The sequence below is a fragment of the Rana temporaria genome, chromosome 7 (assembly GCF_905171775.1).
Source record: "Rana temporaria chromosome 7, aRanTem1.1, whole genome shotgun sequence".
NCBI classification, from domain to species: domain Eukaryota; kingdom Metazoa; phylum Chordata; class Amphibia; order Anura; family Ranidae; genus Rana; species Rana temporaria.
In genome coordinates, this window is record NC_053495.1 from 71,555,135 (window position 1) to 71,576,400 (window position 21,266).

At 43.3% G+C, this 21,266-nt stretch overlaps 1 protein-coding gene across 1 annotated transcript in view; it reads right to left on the reverse strand.

The window, feature by feature from the left end:
- Positions 1 to 21,266, reverse strand: part of FAM83F (family with sequence similarity 83 member F) — a 186,971-nt gene that overhangs the window by 74,770 nt on the left and 90,935 nt on the right. Inside the window, exons 3-4 of the mRNA XM_040359580.1 lie at positions 18,736 to 18,857; positions 1,573 to 2,186 (exon numbers count right to left, since the gene is read on the reverse strand). Of these exons, the coding sequence (XP_040215514.1) occupies positions 1,573 to 2,186; positions 18,736 to 18,857 (736 nt within the window). The remainder of the gene's footprint in view (positions 1 to 1,572; positions 2,187 to 18,735; positions 18,858 to 21,266) is intronic.

Consider the following 21,266-nt stretch of genomic DNA (forward strand, 5'->3'; position numbering starts at 1 on the left):
ATTTTGTTTTGACTTTACTTGCTTGCTGTTCCATATTTTGCTTGTTGTTTTTCCAATGCAGCTTTGAAAATGCCTGCTGGATTCCTGTGCAACTCCATGCGGTGCAATTTTCAGCTCATTCATTTAACTGGGATGAAATCACATTGGATTGCACAAAAATGTAATGCACACACTACTTTTTCAAAAGCGTACTGCACCAAATTGCATGGTACTATGGTACCATGAGATCTGGGGCAGGCAAAAGCACTGCAGTTGTGATCTGTGTTAGAGGTGTCCTTAGAAAAATATATAAACACCTGCAGGAGATCACATACCCAGTGCATTTTGAACGCAAAATGGGAAACGCACACGGAACATGGATTTCCTGCACCACCTTCTGGTATAAACAAGCCATTAAAGTGATACAAAAGGTTTGTTAAAAAAAAACAAATAATAACAAACATATCAAACTTCCCTCCACTGTAGCTCGTTTTGCACAGAGTGGCCCAGAACACCCTCTTCTGGGGGTTACCTTGCGGGCACATTCCTGATTCATTCATTCATTCATTCGGCGTCCATAGATGGCAAGTGTATGACTTGGCCCCACCCCCAGCACTCGCATCATTGGATTTGATTGACAGCAGCGGGAGACAATGACTGCGCTGCTATCGATCTATCTAATCAAAGCCGGGACTCCATGGAGAGGAGGACAGCGCGTCCCCGCCAAGGAGATGAAGGGATTCAGGTAAGTAAAATTGGGGGGGGGGGGGGGGGCGACTGCCAGTTTTTTTTCCACCTTAATGCATAGGATGCATTGAGGTGAAAAAACACAAAGGTTTACAACAACTTTAATTAATTCAATACCAATATCGCTCACAAATTATAACAGTATTTATTTTAGTAGTTCCAATGCTCCCATAATTTTATTTTATTCCTGTTCTACGAATGCATAATACGCTGTAAATGTCATTTTTTCGCAGCAAGGCACATGGAAATAGAGCAGGAGTAAAATAAGGCCATTTGTTAATAACTCCAAGCAATGATGTCAGTGGATGCTATAATTACCTCCACAGCATTGGTGTCAATGGGGGCTGTGCAATGTAAAGGGGTCCATAGGTGTGGGGGCTATGTAATGTAAAGGGGGTCTTCCTACATTTTACCAGCAGTTATAGATGCAATGCTATAGATTTCTCTTAGGTTGCGTATTTTTTTCTACATTTTCTGAAAACGCCCCAAAAGTCTGCATCTTGGGCACACTTTCAGAAAAAAGGAAAATATATTTTTTGGGGGGGGGGGGGGTGACACCATGTTTTACTGCACTAGGTGACACCAGCCCTAGTGACACCACTGGCAGCAGCACAGTGGAGTGGAGTGGAGGCGCTACACGTGATGTCAACGTGCAGTGTCGGGCGGACCCTTTTTGCACTGCAGCAAATGGTGCGTCACTAATAAAACCTTCTTTTCAAAAATAAATAAAATAAAAAACATTCATATAAATAAATTCACTGGAATAATTTTGTTCTTTCCATTATGAGTATTCATTTAGTTTCATGATTACTATTCAAAATAATTGTATATTGTATGAAATCTTACCTGAAGCTCTCAGATCTTGATGGCTGCTAAAGCTGTTTTTTTGATTTGAAGTCTGTGTTGGCTTGTTCACTATAACAAAGCCTTCTTCCACTTCCTTCTCTTGAGCACTAGATTTCCGTTTGTAAAAGCTAAATCTTGATTTCTTAGGAGATTTATTTGTTTGACTCTCTTCAGTATCTTTTCCTGTTTCTTTATTTTTTCTAGCAGCCACTTTTGGAAGGCTGCTTAAATTTACAATTTCTGGTAATTCTTGCTCAATATTAATTAGGTCCTGTAGGTATTTTTCCAGTCTTTTATCTCCTTCAGTTTCCCCCTTATCTCCAGTAGTTGGTGGATTTGGAGTGCCAAATCTTAACATTTCACCTGGAGCGAGACTCCTTCCCACCACCAATGAATATTTGGGATTTATAAGCTTACGAGCCACAGTAGATGAACGTGGCCTGGTACCCACCATGGGACTAGGTCGCACATCAGGTAAGGAAAGCTCTTTGTAAAGATTCACTTCCTCTGATATTGCATAGAGTTCACGAAATTCAATGTCGAAAGGCTCAGTGTATTGTCCAGACAAGAATGTCATAATGTTGCGATCAACTCTTAATGATGACCAGGTAAACCTATTAAGCAAGTTTTAACATTAGAACGGTTTGTTAATGTCATAAAAATATTGCTAACAAAGCCAAACATTTGCAGTTCTGTTCTAGAGTAAATATTGACTATTCACAATTTTTGTTTTTTTCAAAAAGCATTCCATCAGTTAAAAACACTTGTAGCACTATTCTTAAGGAGCCGCTGGTTAAAGATAGGTCCTTTGTACTTTGCCTTAACCCCCTCAGGGGCCTTAGCCCCTCTGTCACACCAGGTTGAGCAAAAAAGCAAGTAGTCACAGCAAATAATTCCTATCACCAGGGCCGGACTTACCATTGGGCTTGACTGGGCTCAAGCCCATGGGCCCCCGCCCAATGTTTTTTTATATATATATAAAAATATATATATATTTTTATTATTATTATTATTATTATTATTATTATTATTAAAGGGCCCAGAGGTCTCCAGGGCCCCCGGATGGCAACCCCTTTTTTTTTTATAAAACATTTTTAATTTTTTTTTATACATATATTTTTTTTATTAAAGCTTGGGTTCCAACCACAATTAGCATTTTTTAAATGTATGTCCTTTCATCCTGCATTTTTATAATATAAATCCGGCCACTTACTATTTTACAATCCGCCGCCGATCCGCATAGATATTTAAAAAAGATAGTTTATAAAACTATGTCTATAGTAATTTTGCTTGTGGGCATTGTGAAGCCTACAAGCATTTACTTCCTGGAAGTCTTGGATGGGAAGTGATAATTGGACAGCGCACTGCATCCTGGGAAATGATGACACACATTTCCCAGGAGCATTAGAGGGAGATGTCAGAATCATAGGCGATTATAAAGGCAGATTTCGTGGAACCGCATAGCAACAGGCATTTCCAGATGAGTAAAAACATTTTTTTTTTCCTTTAGGTCCAATGAGCACAATAATGAAAAAAAAAATGGGATGGAAACTCCACTTTAAAAGGGCTCAGAGGTCCACAGGGCCCCATGTGGCAACCCCCCCTTTTTTATTTATTTTTATAAATGTTTATTTTTGTTTATATTTTTTTATTTTTTATTCAAAGGCCCAGAGGGGCCCAGAGGCCCCAAATGGCAACCTCTCGTTTTTTATGTATTTTTTATTTTATTTTTTATTTTATTTTTTATTAAAGGGCCCAGAGGTTTCTTTTTTCTTTTTTTTAAAGGGCCCAGAGGTCCCCAGGGTGGGATGGCTACCCCCTTTTTTATATATACTGTATATATATTTTTCTCAATTTGCGGCAGCCGCCCCCGCTTCTCAATTTCAGGCGGCAGCACCCCCCCCCCCCCAGTTCTGCTCCAGGGGGCCCATGCCTTAAGCTGTGTAAGGGGTAGAGTTGCCACCTTTTCTTCAAGCCAAACCCGAACACAGGGCACATTTTTTTTCCTAGTATACACAATAGGATTATAAAAGACCTGGGGCACCTTTGGGTGCCTCAAGGAGAGTGGTAATGCAGCGCGCTGCGGCAAACAGTGGGTGTGGCCAAACTGCTCTTGCTCATGGCTCCCCCTCAGTGATGCCAAACCTGCCCCCAGACAGCGGCCCGCATCTCCCGAATGGCAACAGATGTTTGTGTGGCTTCCCTTAGTTACTTGGGGAGCCACAGCCCAGTCTAAATAATGTGTCCGGGTTTCAGGCAGACTGAAACCCGGACACAAGATCCCAAACCCGAACTGTCCGGGTGATTCCTGGACAGGTGGCAACCCTAGTAAGGGGGCCCCAAAATTCCTGATGGCGGCCCTGCCCATACCTCCCAACACGCACGGATTCTGCGGGACTCTCCCGCACAGACAGCTTCTTCCCGCAGTCCTGCGAAAGGGTTAATTTTCCCCGACTGCAAGAGGAGGCAGCACGGAAGCAGGAGGAACCGGAGCGGTGTGTGGAGGACTGTGGCTGCTGAAGGGAAGAAAGCCGACAGCCGGGCTAATGACAGTCTGTGGCCCCGGCTGTCGGCACAGGTGAGAGGCACTCCCCCCCCACTCAACAATTGCAAAACCCCCCCAGGAGGTACCGGAGCGGTGTGTGGATGTCTGCTGAAGGGAAGAGAGCCGACACATTCTGTGCACAGGTGAGAGGCACCCCCCCGGCTCAACATCTTCGACCCCCCCAATTCTCGGCTCCAGGGGGCCCCTTCAACACTCAAGCCCAGGGGCCCCCACCACCCTAAGTCCTGCCCTGCCTATCACCCAATAATAGTGCTGGCTAGGGGAGGGTCGTATAATACAATGTTAACATCACAAAAGGGGAAGAGAAGTAAATAAAGAACAATGCCTCCATCATACTGTTGTAGCCCATTGAAAAAAAAAATAAAGAAAAAACCGAGGCTAAAGATATGCACCATTAATTTGGTCAGATATAGTTCAGTCCCCAACTGCATATACAAAAAATATTCCAATCCACGAAGATTGAAAACAAGAGGGACTATATGACCACGCTGATAGTTGTAGTTCAGGGGTTGACAAATTTGCTTGGAATCTAGGAGCCAGCTAAAAAAGTTAGGAGCCAGAAAACGCATCCCGTCCCGATGAGCTTGCACGCAGAAGCGAACACATACGTGAGCAGCGCCCGCATATGTAAATGGTGTTCAAACCACACATGTGAGGTATCGCCACGATTGGTAGAGCCCTCCTCTGTAACTCAAAACATGCAACCTGTAGATTTTTTTAAACGTCGCCTATGAAGATCTTAAAGGGTAAAAGTTTGTCGGCATTCCACGAGCGGACGCAATTTTGAAGCGTGACATGTTGGGTATGAATTTACTCGGCGTAACATTATCTTTCTTTAGCTGGTAAGATAGCGCAGGGGGCTAATGCTCCTTTGCAGCAGTCTGTGATTGCCTGTGTCCCAAGGGTGCAGGTTCGATCCCGGCGGGGTCCACTCAGCCTTTCATCCTTCCGAGGTCGGTAAAATGAGTACCATTGAGTTGGGTAATAATGTCAACCATTATCAGCGCTTAGATACATCGGCAACGGTGTAATTGGCGCTATATAAGTGTAAGCATTATTATTTCATAATATTAAAAAAAATGGGGATAACTTTACTGTTGTCTTATTTTTTAATTAAAAAAAGTGTAATTTTTTCCCAAAAAGGTGCGCTTGTAAGACAGCTGCGCAAATACGGCATTACAGAAAGTATTGCAAAGGTCGCCATTTTATTCTCTAGGGTGTTAGGATAAAAAATATATATAATGTTTGGGGGTTCTAATTAGAGGGAAGAATATGGCATTGAAAAATAGTGAAAAATGACATTAGAATTGCTGTTTAACTTGTAATGCTTAACTTGTAATACAAAGAAAGAAAAAAAGAAAAAGCGAAACCTGCGCGTATGAAAGGTGAATGTGAGGAAGGTGAATGTGAACAGACTGCTGCCCCCCCTAAAACATGTTTACCAAGGCAAACAGAAATACATATATAAACAAAGAGGATGGGGGTAGTGGCGCTATCTGTGTGTACCCTGTATGACCAGGGTGTGATCTGGCTGAAAAGCCTGTGAGTATCCTAACGCCAATCAGCGAGGATCATAAGTGGATAACACAAAATAATATAATGAAGTGAAACCGAATGGCCACTAGATGGCAATACTGATGGTTCTGTGATCTGACTAAAAAAGTCAAAATAATTAGTGCTTATGCACTAAGAGTGTGACCAGCTGATTAATAACAGCTTATAAAACAATAATATTCAATTTAAATGTATAAGCCACTGTGTAGGGTGAGTGGTTCTATTCAGTGAACCAGTGAACATATGTGAAATATGTTAGCCACAGGTGTCAGCAAACCTAATATGCGAAGTAAACAATATTAGAACGCACCTGGAGCGCACGCCGCTCTACAGCTCAGTCACAAGCGCCGGACTGTTAGTGCGTTGTGGGAACACTGCTGGATTTGCAGACTTTGTTTTTACATCCCACGGCTGGGATTTTTTACTTTCATATTTTCATTTTATTATTTAGCCCCTGTTAGTTTTTGTATTCTTGTCACTTCATTTTAATTTTATTTTTGCTGGCACTGCCAATAAAACCTAGCCCATAGGCTATTTCAAAACTTACTACGCTATGGGAGTTTCTGTCCTTTTTTCTGGAGGTATACAAAGATAACTACCCAGTCCTACTTTGGAATAAAGGGAACGCCGGGAAATCCAGTGCCTAGAGGTCCAAGCTGTGGAAAATCAAGTTTGTCCACCAAGCAAGTCACTGAGATGGCACCCTTTTGAATGAACTGTTTAAGCTGTCATTTACCTACTGTTACAAGTTGGAAGGACTTTGTTCTATACTCATCTTTCAACAGATTTACTATTACATTATTATTTCAATATATTTAGCATACCACTTCCTGCTGGTATCTGCGGATGATATACTATATATTTTTTGGCTTATGATTGCCGACTTATTAAGCAACTCAGATGACACCCTCTGAATGAACTGGTTTATGCTGTTGTTTAATGTCACAAGTGCCTATGACCTTTTTTGATTTATTTATTTATTTAACAGATGGTTGTCAAATTATATTGTTTACTTCGCATATTAGGTTTGCTGACACCTGTGGCTAACATATTTCACATATGTTCACTGGTTCACTGAATAGAACCACTCACCCTACACAGTGGCTTATACATTTAAATTTAATATTATTGTTTTATAAGCTGTTATTAATCAGCTGGTCACACTCTTAGTGCATAAGCACTAATTATTTTGACTTTTTTAGTCAGATCACAGAACCATCAGTATTGCCATCTAGTGGCCATTCGGTTTCACTTCATTATATTATTTTGTGTTATCCACTTATGATCCTCGCTGATTGGCGTTAGGATACTCACAGGCTTTTCAGCCAGATCACACCCTGGTCATACAGGGTACACACAGATAGTGCCACTACCCCCATCCTCTTTGTTTATAACTTGTAATACAAACGGCCACCACCAGATGGCGCCAGCTCACATCTGGTGGTAATAACTTGTAATAACAACGGCTCACCACCAGATGGCGCCAGCTCACAAAAAAAAAAACAATACATAGATTCATGCATTTTACAGGGCACAGTGGCAGCATTTTACAGGGCACAGTGGCGAAAATTGATGGGCACAGTGGCAGCATTTTACAGGGCATAGTGGAGAAAATTGATGGGCACAGTGGCAGCATTTTACAGGGCACAGTGGCTACAAATGATGGGCACAGTGGCGACAATTGATGGCACAGTGGCGACAATTGATGGCAGGGCACAATGGCGACAATTGATGGCACAGTGGCGACAATTTATGGCATGGCACAGTGGTGACAATTGATGGCACAGTGGCTGCATTTGAATGCACAGTGGCTGCATTTGATGGGCACAGTGGTGACAATTGAGGGGCACAGTGGCGACAATTGATGGCACAGTGGTGACAATTGATGGCACAGTGGTGACAATTGAGGGCACAGTGGCCGTGTTTGATGGCATGGCACAGTGGCTGCGTTTGATGGCACAGTGGCTGCATCGGCATGGCACAGTGGTGACAATTGATGGGCACAGTAGTAACAATTGATGGCACAGTGGCTGCGCCCCCCCCCCAAAAAATGTGAGCACCAGCCGCCACTGCTTCTGGTTCATTGTATGTTCATTAATACTGGAGAGAGTACCAACAATGAAGAGGTTCAACAATATTGTTTTGCATTTCAACATCCACTTCCTCAGACACAATGATCAGAATTTTAAATCTTTTAATTCTACATTAACCGCTTCTCACCTGCACTATAACCAAAAGACGGCTAGAGCATGGGCTTACAATGCTAAGAGGGCGTTCCCACGCACATAGGGAAGAATCTGTGATTGCCAAGTTCCTTAAACACAGCCAATCACAGATATTGGTAAATGGCCAATCGCAGCAGCCATTTACCACACGATTGCTGTGTCCAATGACAAGCGATCATAAATGTAAACACATGAGCTCATCTCCTATTGATGGCCCTCACGCAGAGTTGTAACAGTTTGCTACAGTGCCCATCAGTGCCATCATAGTTACATAGCAGACGTTTTTTGGTTTTCTCATTCCCAGATTAGGGTCTGGAGACCAGAGGCTTCAAAGAGATTCAGGTGGGAGAAGCTTCTATCCCGTCAACATTCTTCCCTGACTGAGGCCCTAAGCCCAATATTTCTGCCTGCTGCCGACTTCCGGCCATCATGCCTCTGCCTGCTGCATGAACTGACCACACCTCTGCCTGATACTTGTGCTATGGACCATGTTCCTGCCTACTACCAGGACCAATATTTTGGCTGTGCTGACAATATCTCTGCCTGCTGCCTGTACTGACCCTGGAATGTATATGGGCAGTATCCTTGCCTGCACTGACTATGGAAAATATTCCTGCCTGCTGCCTGGACAATTCTGTCTGCTGTCACTGACCACGTCCCTGCCTGCTGCCTGAACCAATGCTCTCCTCTGTGAACAACTGCACTACTAAAACCACAGGTAATCTTTTGTTTAACCTTTGCTTAGCAGAAAGTATTTTTGGGTGCAATTCTTGGTATGTGTATGCTATGTGTTAGAGAAAAAAACAGCCTTCAGTAATGTAAGGCCCGGTTCACACCCAATACGATGCGTATCCCAGCAGGGGTTCTGTGCGTCCTGGTTCATTGTTTCAGGTCCGATTAAAGCCCCACTCTTTGGCTGAATTCGGACATGAAATGGACCATAAGACGCACAGGGCTCCTGTGCAAATTTGCGCCAGAGCCGCATCGGAGATATGTGCACCGGCTCCATAGAGAGTCGGTCACAATCTCTTGCTATTCACAATAGTGTGAACCCAGGCTAATAGGTAGTCAGGAAATAAGATGTGTAATTTATGCTCCTATAACGCCTGAAGGCGATACTTGCATTTTGGGCCTCTGTATGTGGCCAGGCTGTGTAAAAGTCCCACATGTGGTATTGCTATACTCAGGAGGAGTATACATTTTGGTATGTACATGCTATGTGTTAGAAATATCTTATAAATGGACAACTTTGTGTAAAAAAATAAAAATGCGTTTACATTTTCTTTCCACATTTTCCAAAAACATAAAAAAAGTTTTGCTCAGAATATACATTGAGGTGTTTTCTTTCCAAAATGTGGTCATTTTGTGAGTAATTCCACTGTCCTGGTGCGTCAGGGCCTTCAAAAGTGTAATAGATAGTGGAGAAATTAGTTGTAATTTATGTCCCTATAACGGCTGTACTTTCACGCTGCATCGTTGATCAAAATAGTAGATTGGTACCAAGGTTTCTCCACTAAATTGTGGATGTCATTAGAAAATGACCAAATATCTCCCGACCTCACATCCCTTCCATGGACACACCCGACACACAGACCCCCTACAGACCTATTACCCCTTGTGACTTCCGCTACGCTGCGAATTTGGACAACTACCTTACCAAAGGTTTATTGTTCTCGAGCCCCAGCCCCTTGACTCCATTATTTGATATCAACTCTTTTCCCCCGAACTTGTGCTCAGTGTAAATTTCTTATGTGGCAAAAATCAGAGGCTCCTTTGAGTCATACGCTTCGTGCTAAACAACCGATTCTCCTACCGGACATGCTCTTTTCCTGCCACAACCCTTCTATGGCTTGGCTTGAACACACTCAATTAACACACTTTATGAACAAAATACCAAACGTCGACGATATGACTAGACTAGACAACAATAAATTTGGCCCAATATTTTTATATATTGTGAAAGATAATGTTACGCCGAGTAAAATGATACCCAACATGTCACGCTTTAAAATTGAGCCCGCTCGTGGCATGGCGTCAAACTTTTACCCTTAAAAATCTAGATAGGCGACGTTTAAAAAATTCTATAAGTTGCATTTTTTGAGCTACAGAGTAGCTCTAGGGCTATAATTATTGCTCTCGCTCTAACGATCGCGGCGATACCTCACTTGTGTGATTTGAACACCGTTTTCATATGCGGGCGCTACTCGCGTATGCGTTCGCTTCTGCGCGCGAGCTCGTCAGGACGGGGCGCTTTAAAAAAATTTTTTTTTGTTTTCTTATTTAATTTTATTGATTTTATTATTTTTTACACTAAAATATAAAAAAAAAAAAAAATGATCACTTTTATTCCTATTACAAGGAATGTAAACATCCCTTGTAATAGAAAAAAAGCATGACAGGTCCTCTTAAATATGAGATCTGGGGTCAAAAAGACCTCAGATCTCATATTTAGGCTTAAATGCAAAAAAAAAAAAAAAAAAAAAAGGAAAATTTGTCATTTAAAAAAATGACAAAAAAAAAATTGTCTCTTTAAGAGGCTGGGCGGGACTGACGTTTTGACGTCACTTCCGCCCAGCAGAGCTATGAGGACGGGTGGGGGCCATCTTGCCCTCACTCAAGTCCTCACTCTCCAGGCGGCAGCATCGGATCTCCTCCGCCGCTACCGACGGCTCCGGTAAGCGGCGGAGGGCGCGGAAAAGCGGCGGGAGGGGGGGCCCCTCTCCCGCCACCGATAACGGCGATCTCGCGGCGAATCCGCCGCGGAGACCGCCGTTATCGTTTACACGGCCGCCCGCTGAAAACATGGATATCTCAGTTGTGGCAGCAGCTGCTGCCGTTACTGAGATATCCATGTTTAAAAAGAGGACGTACATTTACAATAGGCGGGTCTTTAAGTGGTTAAGCATTATTAAAATCATTGATCCCAAAAAAAACATCCGGTTTTTAAAACTTTTTTTTGCATTGATACATGTCCCCTGGGGCAGGACCCAGGTCCCCAAACACTTTTTATGACAATAGTTCGCATATTAACCTTTAAAATTAGCACTTTTGATTTTTCATGTTCGTGTCCCATAAACTTACCAATTTTGTTATTAGCGCTGGATCTATTTTGTATGTGTATATACACTGCTCACATTTTTTTAAGGAACACTTTTGAATCAGAACTCCTGGGATATTGATCTGGTCAGTTAAGTAGCAGAGGGGGAGGGGTGTATACAGAGGGGGTTGTTAATCAGTTTCAGCTGCTTTGCTGTTAATTAAAATTAACAACAGGTGCACTAGATGGGCAATAATGAGATGACCTCCAAAACAGGAATGTTTTTTCAGGTGGAAGTGTCTGACATTTTTTTTCCCTACTCATCTTTTCTGACATTTTTTCACTAGTTTTGCATTTGGCAAGGGTCAGTGTCACTACTGTTAGCACAAAGCGATACTTGGACCCTATAAAGGTTGCACAAGCAGTCCAACTCCTCCAGGATGGCACATTAACACGTGTCAGTGCCAGAAGGTTTGTTGTGTATCCCAGCACACGTGTCTCAAGAGCATGGAGGAAATTCCAGGAGACAGGCAGTTACTCTAGGAGAGCTGGACAGAGCGGTAGAAGGTCCTTAACCCATTAGCATGACTGGTATCTGCTCCTTTGTGTAAGGAGGAACAGGATGAGCACTGCCAGAGCCCTACAAAATTACCTCCAGCAGGCCACTGGTGTGAATGTCTTTGAACAATCAGAAACAGACTTCATTGGGGTGGCCTGAGGGCCCGACGTCCTCTAGTGTGCTCTGTGCCGGACACTGTGGAGCTCGATTAGCATTTTCCATTGAACACCAGAATTGGCAGGTCCACCACTGGTGCCCCATGCTTTTCACAGATGAGAGCAGGTTCACTCTGAGCATATGTGACAGATGTGAAAGGGTTCGGAGAAGCCGCAGAGAACTTTATGCTGCCTGTAACATCGTTCAGCATGACCAGTTTGGTGGTAGGTCAGTGATGGTCTGGGGAGGCATATCCATGGAGGGACGCACAGACCTCTACATGCTACATAATGGCACCCTGACTGTCATTAGGTATAGGGATGAAATCCTTGGACCCATTGTCAGACCCTATGCTGGTGCAGTGGGTCCTGGGTTCCTCCTGGTGCATGACAATGCCGGCCTCATGTGGCAAGAGCATGCAGCCAGTTCCTGGAGGATGCTCACCTGACCTAAATCCAAAAGAACACCTTTGGGACATTATGTTTTGGTCCATCTGGTGCTGCCAGGTTGCACCTCAGTCTGTTCAGGAGCTCAGTGATGCTCTGGGAGGAAATACCCCAGGACACCATCCGTCGTCTCATTAGGAGCATGCCCTGATGTTGTCAGGCATGCATACAATAACTTCGGGGCCATACAAACTACTGAGGACCATTTTGAGTTGTTGCAATGAAATTTCAGCAAAATGGGCTAGCTTGCTGCATAATTTTTTCACTTTGATTTTCGGGGTGTTTTTGAATTCAAGCCCTCTGTAGGTGAATAATTTTCATTTCCATTAAACGATATGCCATCCTTTCATTCCTAACACATTACCCAGTCCATATCAGTATAAATATCCAGCATGAGATTTTTGCCCGTTGAGATCTGATATGTTTTCAAAGTGTTCCTTTAATTTTTTTGAGCAGTGTATCAGGGATAGTGAATGATCTGGTCTATCCGACTGGGATAGTAATGACTCAAATTCTGTATGTGGTCTAGTCATATCGTCGACGTTTGGTATTTTGTTCATAAAGTGTGTTAATTGAGTGTGTTCAAGCCAAGCCATAGAAGGGTTGTGGCAGGAAAAGAGCATGTCCGGTAGGAGAATCGGTTGTTTAGCACGAAGCGTATGACTCAAAGGAGCCTCTGATTTTTGCCACATAAGAAATTTACACTGAGCACAAGTTCGGGGGAAAGAGTTGATATCAAATAATGGAGTCAAGGGGCTGGGGCTCGAGAACAATAAACCTTTGGTAAGGTAGTTGTCCAAATTCGCAGCGTAGCGGAAGTCACAAGGGGTAATAGGTCTGTAGGGGGTCTGTGTGTCGGGTGTGTCCATGGAAGGGATGTGAGGTTGGGAGATATTTGGTCATTTTCTAATGACATCCACAATTTAGTGGAGAAACCTTGGTACCAATCTACTATTTTGATCAACGATGCAGCGTGAAAGTACAGCCGTAGGTCAGGGAGGGCGACACCCCCCTTATTTTTAGGTAAAGCTAAAACGTTAAAGCCAAACCTGGACTTCCTATGTCGCCATATGAAGTTCCGAATAGCCCCGTTGATCGATTGGAAGAACCCACGAGGAGGTGAGTTAGGAATTGCCTGAAAAATGTATAAAACTTTGGGCAGAATGTCCATTTTGACCACGTTCATCCGGCTAAACCAGGAGATGTTTGGTATTGTTCCTAATTTTTACTGACAGTCTAATGAATGGAATGGTACCAGCTGATTGGAGAAAAGACAATATAGCACCAATATTTAAAAAGGGCCCAAAATACATCCCTGGGAATTACAGACCAGTTAGGCCTCGTACAGACGACCGGACAGTCCGCTGAAAACGGTCCGCCGGACCGTTTTCAGCGGACATGTACGGCCGGAGATTTCTGTATGATGGTTGTACACACCATCATACAGAAATCCGCGCGTACACGATACGCTGTGATGAGGCCACGCCGTCGCCGTGCTGATGCCGTGGCGACGTGCGCGGCCCTGGAAGTTCAATGCTTTCATGCATGCGTCGAAGTGATTCGGCGCATGCGAGGGATGGCGGCCGCTCGGACATGTACGGTGAGTCTGTACAGACGACCGAACATGTCCGACAGACAGGATTCCAGCAGACATGTTTCTTAGCATGCCAAGGAACATTTGTCCGCTCAAACGGTCGGGTGGACAAATGTCCACTGGAAACCTGTTCGGTCGGCCGTACACACGACCGAACATGTCTGCTGAAACTGGTCAGCGGACCAGTTTCAGCAGACATGTTCGGTCGTCTGTACGAGGCCTTAGCCTAACATCAATAGTATCTAAGCTCTTGGAGGGGATGATAAGGGACTATATACAAGATTTTAGATGAGAATGGTATCATTAGCAGTAATCATCATGGATTCATGAAGAATCGTTCTTGCCAAACCAATCCATTAACCTTCTATGAGGAGGTGAGTTGCCATCTAGAAAAAGACAGTTCCCCATAAACGTTTACTGTACAAAATAAGGTCCGTTGGCATGGACCAAAGGGTGAGTACATGGATTGAAAACTGGCTACAGGGGCAAGTTCAGAGGGTGGTGATAAATGGGGAGTACTTGGAATGGTTAGGGTGGGTAGTGGGGTCCCCCAGGGTTCTGTGCTGGGACTAATCCCATTTAATTTGTTCATAAACGACCTGGATGGGGCAAGCAGTGCAATCTCCAAAAGGTGTTCTTTTGGAGACGATACTAAGATAAGCGGGCAATAACTTCTCTGCAGCATGTGCAAATTAATGGGGTGGGCAACTACATGGCAAATGAGGTTCAATGTATAAAAATTTAAAATAATGCATTTGGGTGGCAAAAATACGAATGCAATTTATAGACTGGGGGGAGAACCTCTGGAGGAATTTAGGTGGAGGGAAAAGGACCTGGGGGTCCTAGTAGATGATAGGCCCAGCAATGGCATGCAATGCTAAGCTGCTGCTAACAAAGCAAACATAATATTGGCATGCATTAAAAAGGGGATAAACTCTAAAGATAAAATGATAATTCTTCCGCTCTACAACTCTGATCCGGCCGCACCTAGAATATGCTGTCCAGTTCTGGGCACCAGTCCTCAGGAAGCATGTACTGGAAATGGGGAGAGTACAAAGAAGGGCAACAAAGCTAATAAAGGGTCATGGTGGATAATAGGTATGAGGAAAGTTTGCGAACACTGAATTTATTCTCTCTGGAGAAGAGACGCTTGAGAGGGGGATATTATTTCAATCTACAAATACCATACTGGTGACTCCACAATAGGAATAAAACTTTTTTCACGGAAGGGAGTTTAACAAGACACATGGCCACTCATTAAAATTAGAAGAAAAGAGGTTTAACCTTAAACTATGTAGAGGGTACTTTACTGTAAGAGCGGCAAGGATGTGGAATTCCCTTCTATATGTCATATTTTTTCTCACATCACGCATATATGCCTGTCATGGATCTGCCACCTAAGGGTTAATAGTGCAGACTTATTTCAGTGATTGGCAACAGGCTGCCTTATTTAACCCCTTAACGCCCGCCGCACGACTATTTACGTCCGCAAAATGGCACGGACAGGCAGAAGGGCGTATATATACGTCCTTGCCTTCTAGCGGGTGGGGGGTCCGATCGGGACCCCCTCCCGCTGCGTGCGGCGGGCGGATTCCCGCGGGGGGACGACGGCGCGGCTATTCGTTTATAGCCGCTCTGTCGCGATCGCTCGCCGGAGCTGAAGAACGGGGAGAGCCGTGTGTAAACACGGCTTCCCCGTGCTTCACTGTGGCGGCGTATCGATCGAGTGATCCTTTTTATAGGGAGACTCGATCGATGATGTCAGTCCTACAGCCACACCCCCCTACAGTTGTAAACACACACTAGGTGAACCCTAACTGATACAGCGCCCCCTGTGGTTAACTCCCAAACTGCAACTGTCATTTTCACAATAAACAATGCAATTTAAATGCATTTTTTGCTGTGAAAATGACAATGGTCCCAAAAATGTGTCAAAATTGTCCGAAGTGTCCGCCATAATGTCGCAGTCACGAAAAAAAACCGCTGATCGCCGCCAATAGTAGTAAAAAAAAATTTTTTATAAAAATGCAAAAAAACTATCCTCTATTTTGTAAACGCTATACATTTTGCGCAAACCAATCGATAAACACTTATTGCGATTTTTTTTTTTTACCAAAAATGGGTAGAAGAATACGTATCGGCCTAAACTGAGGAAAAAAAAGTTTTTATATATGTTTTTGGGGGATATTTATTATAGCAAAAAGTAAAAAATATTGCATTTTTTTCAAAATTGTCGCTCTATTTTCGTTTAAAGCAAAAAATAAAAACCGCAGAGGTGATCAAATACCACCAAAAGAAAGCTCTATTTGTGGGGAAAAAAGGACGCCAATTTTGTTTGGGAGCCACGTCGCACGACCGCGCAATTGTCTGTTAAAGCGGCGCAGTGCCGAATTGTAAAAACGCCTTTGGGCATTTAGCAGCATATTGGTCCGGGGCTTAAGTGGTTAAACACCTCAGCAGCACTGTGTCTTCGCTGCCTAATCTGCAGTTCATTCCTGTTCCCGTGACTTCCTGTTATCTGATCTTTCCTGTGTTTGACCCGGCTTGTTTGACTACGATTGATCTCTGTTATCCTGATCCGGGCCTGCCTTGTAACCACACTCAGCTCTACACTGCTTGATATCCTGTTGCTGAACTTGCCTGTATCCTGACCATTCTCTGCCTGTCGTCTATACCTACATCTGATCGTCTGTTACCAAACCCGGCTTGTCTGACTACGTATTCAGTGTCTCCCCAGCCAGTGCACCTACCAGCCTGCTTCCTGTTGCACCAGCTGAACTGACAAGACCCAAGACGAACCAGGCACCCATAGACCGCCAGGCTCTTTTGCAGCCACTGTCGCAACATCGGTGGCCCTTGAGCCGGGGTTGTACGAGAAAGCCTTCCCACTGCACGTCAGGCTCATCTGGCAGGTACGTAACAATGCCCATCTCTTTTTAATCTATTTTAACTTATTGTATTTCATACCACTTCCCCCTGGTTTGCTTTTTTTCATTATAGTTTTCTTTTTTAGTTTGCTTCGCTTTCCCTTTGCACTCCCACACCTTTTTTTTCCACCGACATTCTACACATCTCTCTATTTCATTTTACTCAATCTCCATTCCATCTTATATTCACTTTAGTATTCATCACACACCCATCATTACATCGTTTTCCACACACTCTCATCCATCTAATCCTGTCATCACATTCATTGCTCACTCACTTTTAAGTGTTATTATTGTTTTTTCTATTTTTCACGTGGCTCATATTCTCACCGTCACATCCTCCATCACAATTTTTTCCCAACACTCACATTCACTTCCGCATTATTTTTTTTTTTTGCAGTTAAGTACAAACTTCTTTGGTTACAACTTTTTTATTATTACATATTTATTAGTGTTGGGTGCCCGTTTTTGGACCTCGTGTTCCATGGTTCCGCCTTGTTCCCCTTCGCCCCCCTCCGTCCTCCTCCTCTCCTCCCCCTCCCCTCGCTCTGTGCGGGGTCAGGAGTGTGACCTCTCATAGGCCTGCAGGATGTCCGTTTACCTGCAGCTGGTCTTTTTCTTTGACCCCCTTTCCACATGGGTTCGCCGGGGTGCTTGCCATGGTGACGGGGTCTGTGGCCAGCATGTAGCTTCAGCACATGATGCAGTTACTGGTAAATATACTCACTTATGCCAATACCTTTAATAATGATTGTATACAAATTACTGTTGAGTGTTTGTCTTTTGAACAAGTTTCACTTATACACATGTATATTTTTTAAGAGTTTTTCCTCTTTTCTTCCCCAAGAAGAAGACCTCTACTGTTTAAGGTCGAAACACGTCAGGGTTTTTAGTATGACTTTATTATAATACTATACTGTATATGAACTCATACAACTGTATTTATATGTACATGTTTTTAAATCATATCATGGAGCTCATGTTTTGATTCCATTAGATGGGCAATTTGTGATAATTTTTTTTCAATAAAATATATTTTTGATACCTTTGAATATTATTGTTTGCTGCAATTCAAAGCCCCTTGGGTATCCTTAAAAAATTCTATATCAATTGGGGTGTGCAGAACCTATATCCTACAATCAGTATCGCTTTCACTTTGCTAGGAGTCAGTACATCTGCCCAGTCTTTATCAGGCAGGCCTTCCCTTGCTGCAACTTGCTCAAACATTGCTAGGTATGCTTCCATGTTGTCTGAGGCTGTCATCTTTTGCAGGGTCCACTACCCTGCCTTCTGGGGGTCACTCTTTACAGCGGGATCACCTTTCATTATTTCAGCCTGCTGGGTCACCACCTTTTGCAGTCCTGCTAGCTGTTCAACCAATAAGCTGTTTGTCTCCTGTTGCACAGAGACTGCCTGCGCATTAGCCATTGCTAATTGTTTAATTAGCTCCTCCATGGCTTGTTCTGAAGACTTAATAGCCTGTGCAGCTTTCACCCAGGACATGGGATTGGCCTGTACCCCTCAAACTGCCCGCATTCTCCACCAATTTGTAGGGGATCAGGGGGTGAACAGCCAGCTCAGAGAGTCCAGTAAAACAAAAATAGCTTTATTCAGCAAAACGTCAAAACAAAATAGAAGAAATGACAGTCATGCCTTGCAATAAATAGGTGCAAATATGTAAAACGTTCAGTCTGTGTACCCACAGGCTGGTGTGCACGGCACACAGCTCTAACCAGAGTAACAGTCTTTTATGAAGTATATAGCTCACCCCTTCAGACCACAATCCAACAATGGATCCTCTGACACAGCGTGCTGCAGTGTCTCTCTGTTCAAACACACAACTCCTCACTGACACGTTCAGCCCAGCTGGCGATAAGCAGGATTGAAGAGAAAGTACCTGCCCTCTTCAATTAACGCCTTCTTAACCCTGCCCCAGGCTGACTCCCTACAAAGGATATACAAGGTAATACTGACATATAATCACACACATAGGTTGAACATGATGGGCTTGTGTCTTTTTTCAACCTCACCTAGTATGTGTAATTTAGTTACCATCAAGTTTAGCCATTTAATGCAATTCATTTAACAAACTCAATTACCTGAAGGAACCAAAAGCAACTTTATCTCCATCCACCATAAGATATTTGTGTGAGATTGAGCCGCTGACCTTCCCAGAAGGCAGGTAGAATCCTACACCTGTGACATACCTGACACGAAGGTTCTGCAGAGATAGGGAAAAAAGATTAAACCAATAATGTTTTTACAACTGCGTAAACATTCACATTACTTTGATGCTTTTATATCCTTTCTAAGAATAATTCAACAGCATATGCAAGGAATACTTTATAGGTTCTGTTCTGCCTTGCTTCCCGCACTGTCAAGCCCTCTGCCCCTCTCTGGAGAACAGAAGGCTGCTTGGCAGTAACACTTACTCCTCAAAGCTGCCTTAAAGGAAACCTGAGGGCACAGTAAACTGCAAGTGCTCATAAACTTGCTTTGACCAGCAAGGCTATAACTGATACAAGATCCCTTTTTGGGAAACTGTTGCAGTTAAGACAGAGGATCATGAAGGAAGTAGTGATCTGGCTGACTTTTGTCAACAGTGCAACTATCCAAACAGCTGTTCCGTGACTTCAGGTAAAAAAATACAGTTTTGTGGGATGAAAGGCCACAGCCTTGCATTCCAACAGCATTCAATTTGAACTGATAAGAGTATCCTTCTACCTGTCACCCAGCCACCAAGCACCAGAATTCAGATAACACAAACAGGAACCTGCTCCACCTTTTTTAACAGGTTTAAGGACCTCAACTCAACCTAAAAAGGCAAGCACTTCATGACAGTACTGGCTATCCCGACCATCTTAACCACTTAAGGACCGGACCAATATGCTGCTAAATGACCCAAGGGGTTTTTACAATTCGGCACTGCGTCGCTTTAACAGACAATTGCGCGGTCGTGCGACGTGTTTTCCAAACAAAATTGGCATCCTTTTTTCCCCACAAATAGAGCTTTCTTTTGGTGGTATTTGATCACCTCTGCAGTTTTAATTCTTTGCGCTATAAACAAAAATAGAGCGACAATTTTGAAAAAAATTCAATATTTTTTATTTTTTGCTATAATAAATTTCCCCAAAAAACATATATAAAACATTTTTTTTCCTCAATTTAGGCCGATACGTATTCTTCTACCTATTTTTGGTAAAAAAATCGCAATAAGCGTTTATCGATTGGTTTGCGCAAAGTTTATAGCATTTACAAAATAGGGGATAGTTTTATTATTATTTTTTTTAATACTAATGGCGGCGATCAGCGATTTTTTTCGTGACTGCGACATAATGGGGGACACTTCGGACAATTTTGACAAATTTTTGGGACCATTGTCATTTTCACAGCAAAAAATGCATTTAAATTGCATTGTTTATTGTGAAAATGACAGTTGCAGTTTGGGAGTTAACCACAGGGGGCGCTGTAGGAGTTAGGGTTCACCTAGTGTGTGTTTATAACTGTAGGGGGGTGTGGCTGTAGGACTGACGTCATCGATCGAGTCTCCCTATAAAAGGGATCACTCGATCAATGCAGCCGCCACAGTGAAGCACGGGGAAGCCGTGTTTACATACGGCTCTCCCCGTTCTTCAGCTCCAGGGAGCGATCGCGACAGGGCGGCTATAAACGAATAGCCGCGCCGTCGTCCCGGATCGCTCCCCGCGGGAATCCGACCGCCGCATGTAGCGGGGTGGTCCCGATCGGACCCCCGACCCACGTCTAGGCAGGGACGTACAGGTACGCCAATGTGCCTGTACGTGCCATTCTGCCGACGTACATATACATGCGGCGGTCTGGAAGTGGTTAAAAGCCCCTCTTATCTCCTAGGCAACCTTTGCTATCTAAACACCCATCTCCAACCACCTGGAAAATGCTCAATCTCTACAATCAATCACAATTTACGAGTTTAAAAAATCCTATTTACAAAACATAAATTTGGAGGACTGGGAAACCTGTGCAAGAAGAAATAATTTATTCCAGGATTTCCAGGGGCCGCTGAAGATCAACACCTTTATCCTTAGTGAAAGTCTTCCTAAGCCTACTTCTAGAGTGACCAGTAGATAATCCTGTTTATATAGACTTAGTTAATTGGGTTCTCTACTATCACATACTCCAAAATGAGAACCCAGTCATCATTGGTAATGTTGTGCCACTTTGACAATGAAAAGAAAAATAATCTTAGAAAAAAATAAAAAAACTTGGAGGAGATTTCCAGTTCATCTTCTATGATGCCACTATCCACTCTTCAAAGAAGATAGGCTTTGAAGCCTCTGCTGAATGTTTTCAGGAATCGTGTTGCAAAGTACAGTATAGATGGGATTCCCCTTTGCTTTCATTGCCTCCAAAAATGGGAATACAGCAATTTTCCAGTTCATGGTCAACCTACCAAACTACAGCTTCTGTGAAAGACTGGATCTCCTAAAAATCTGCACTGCCAGGCTGACACATTCTAAGTAATGAAAGGCAACTCCTGAAAAAATGTTACACAAAAGAAAACAGAGACAACAAGTGCCTAACAATGGCTCTGCTTGAGGATCTAAACTACATCTGTACTTATCCCTTACAATAACAAGAATTACCATAATAT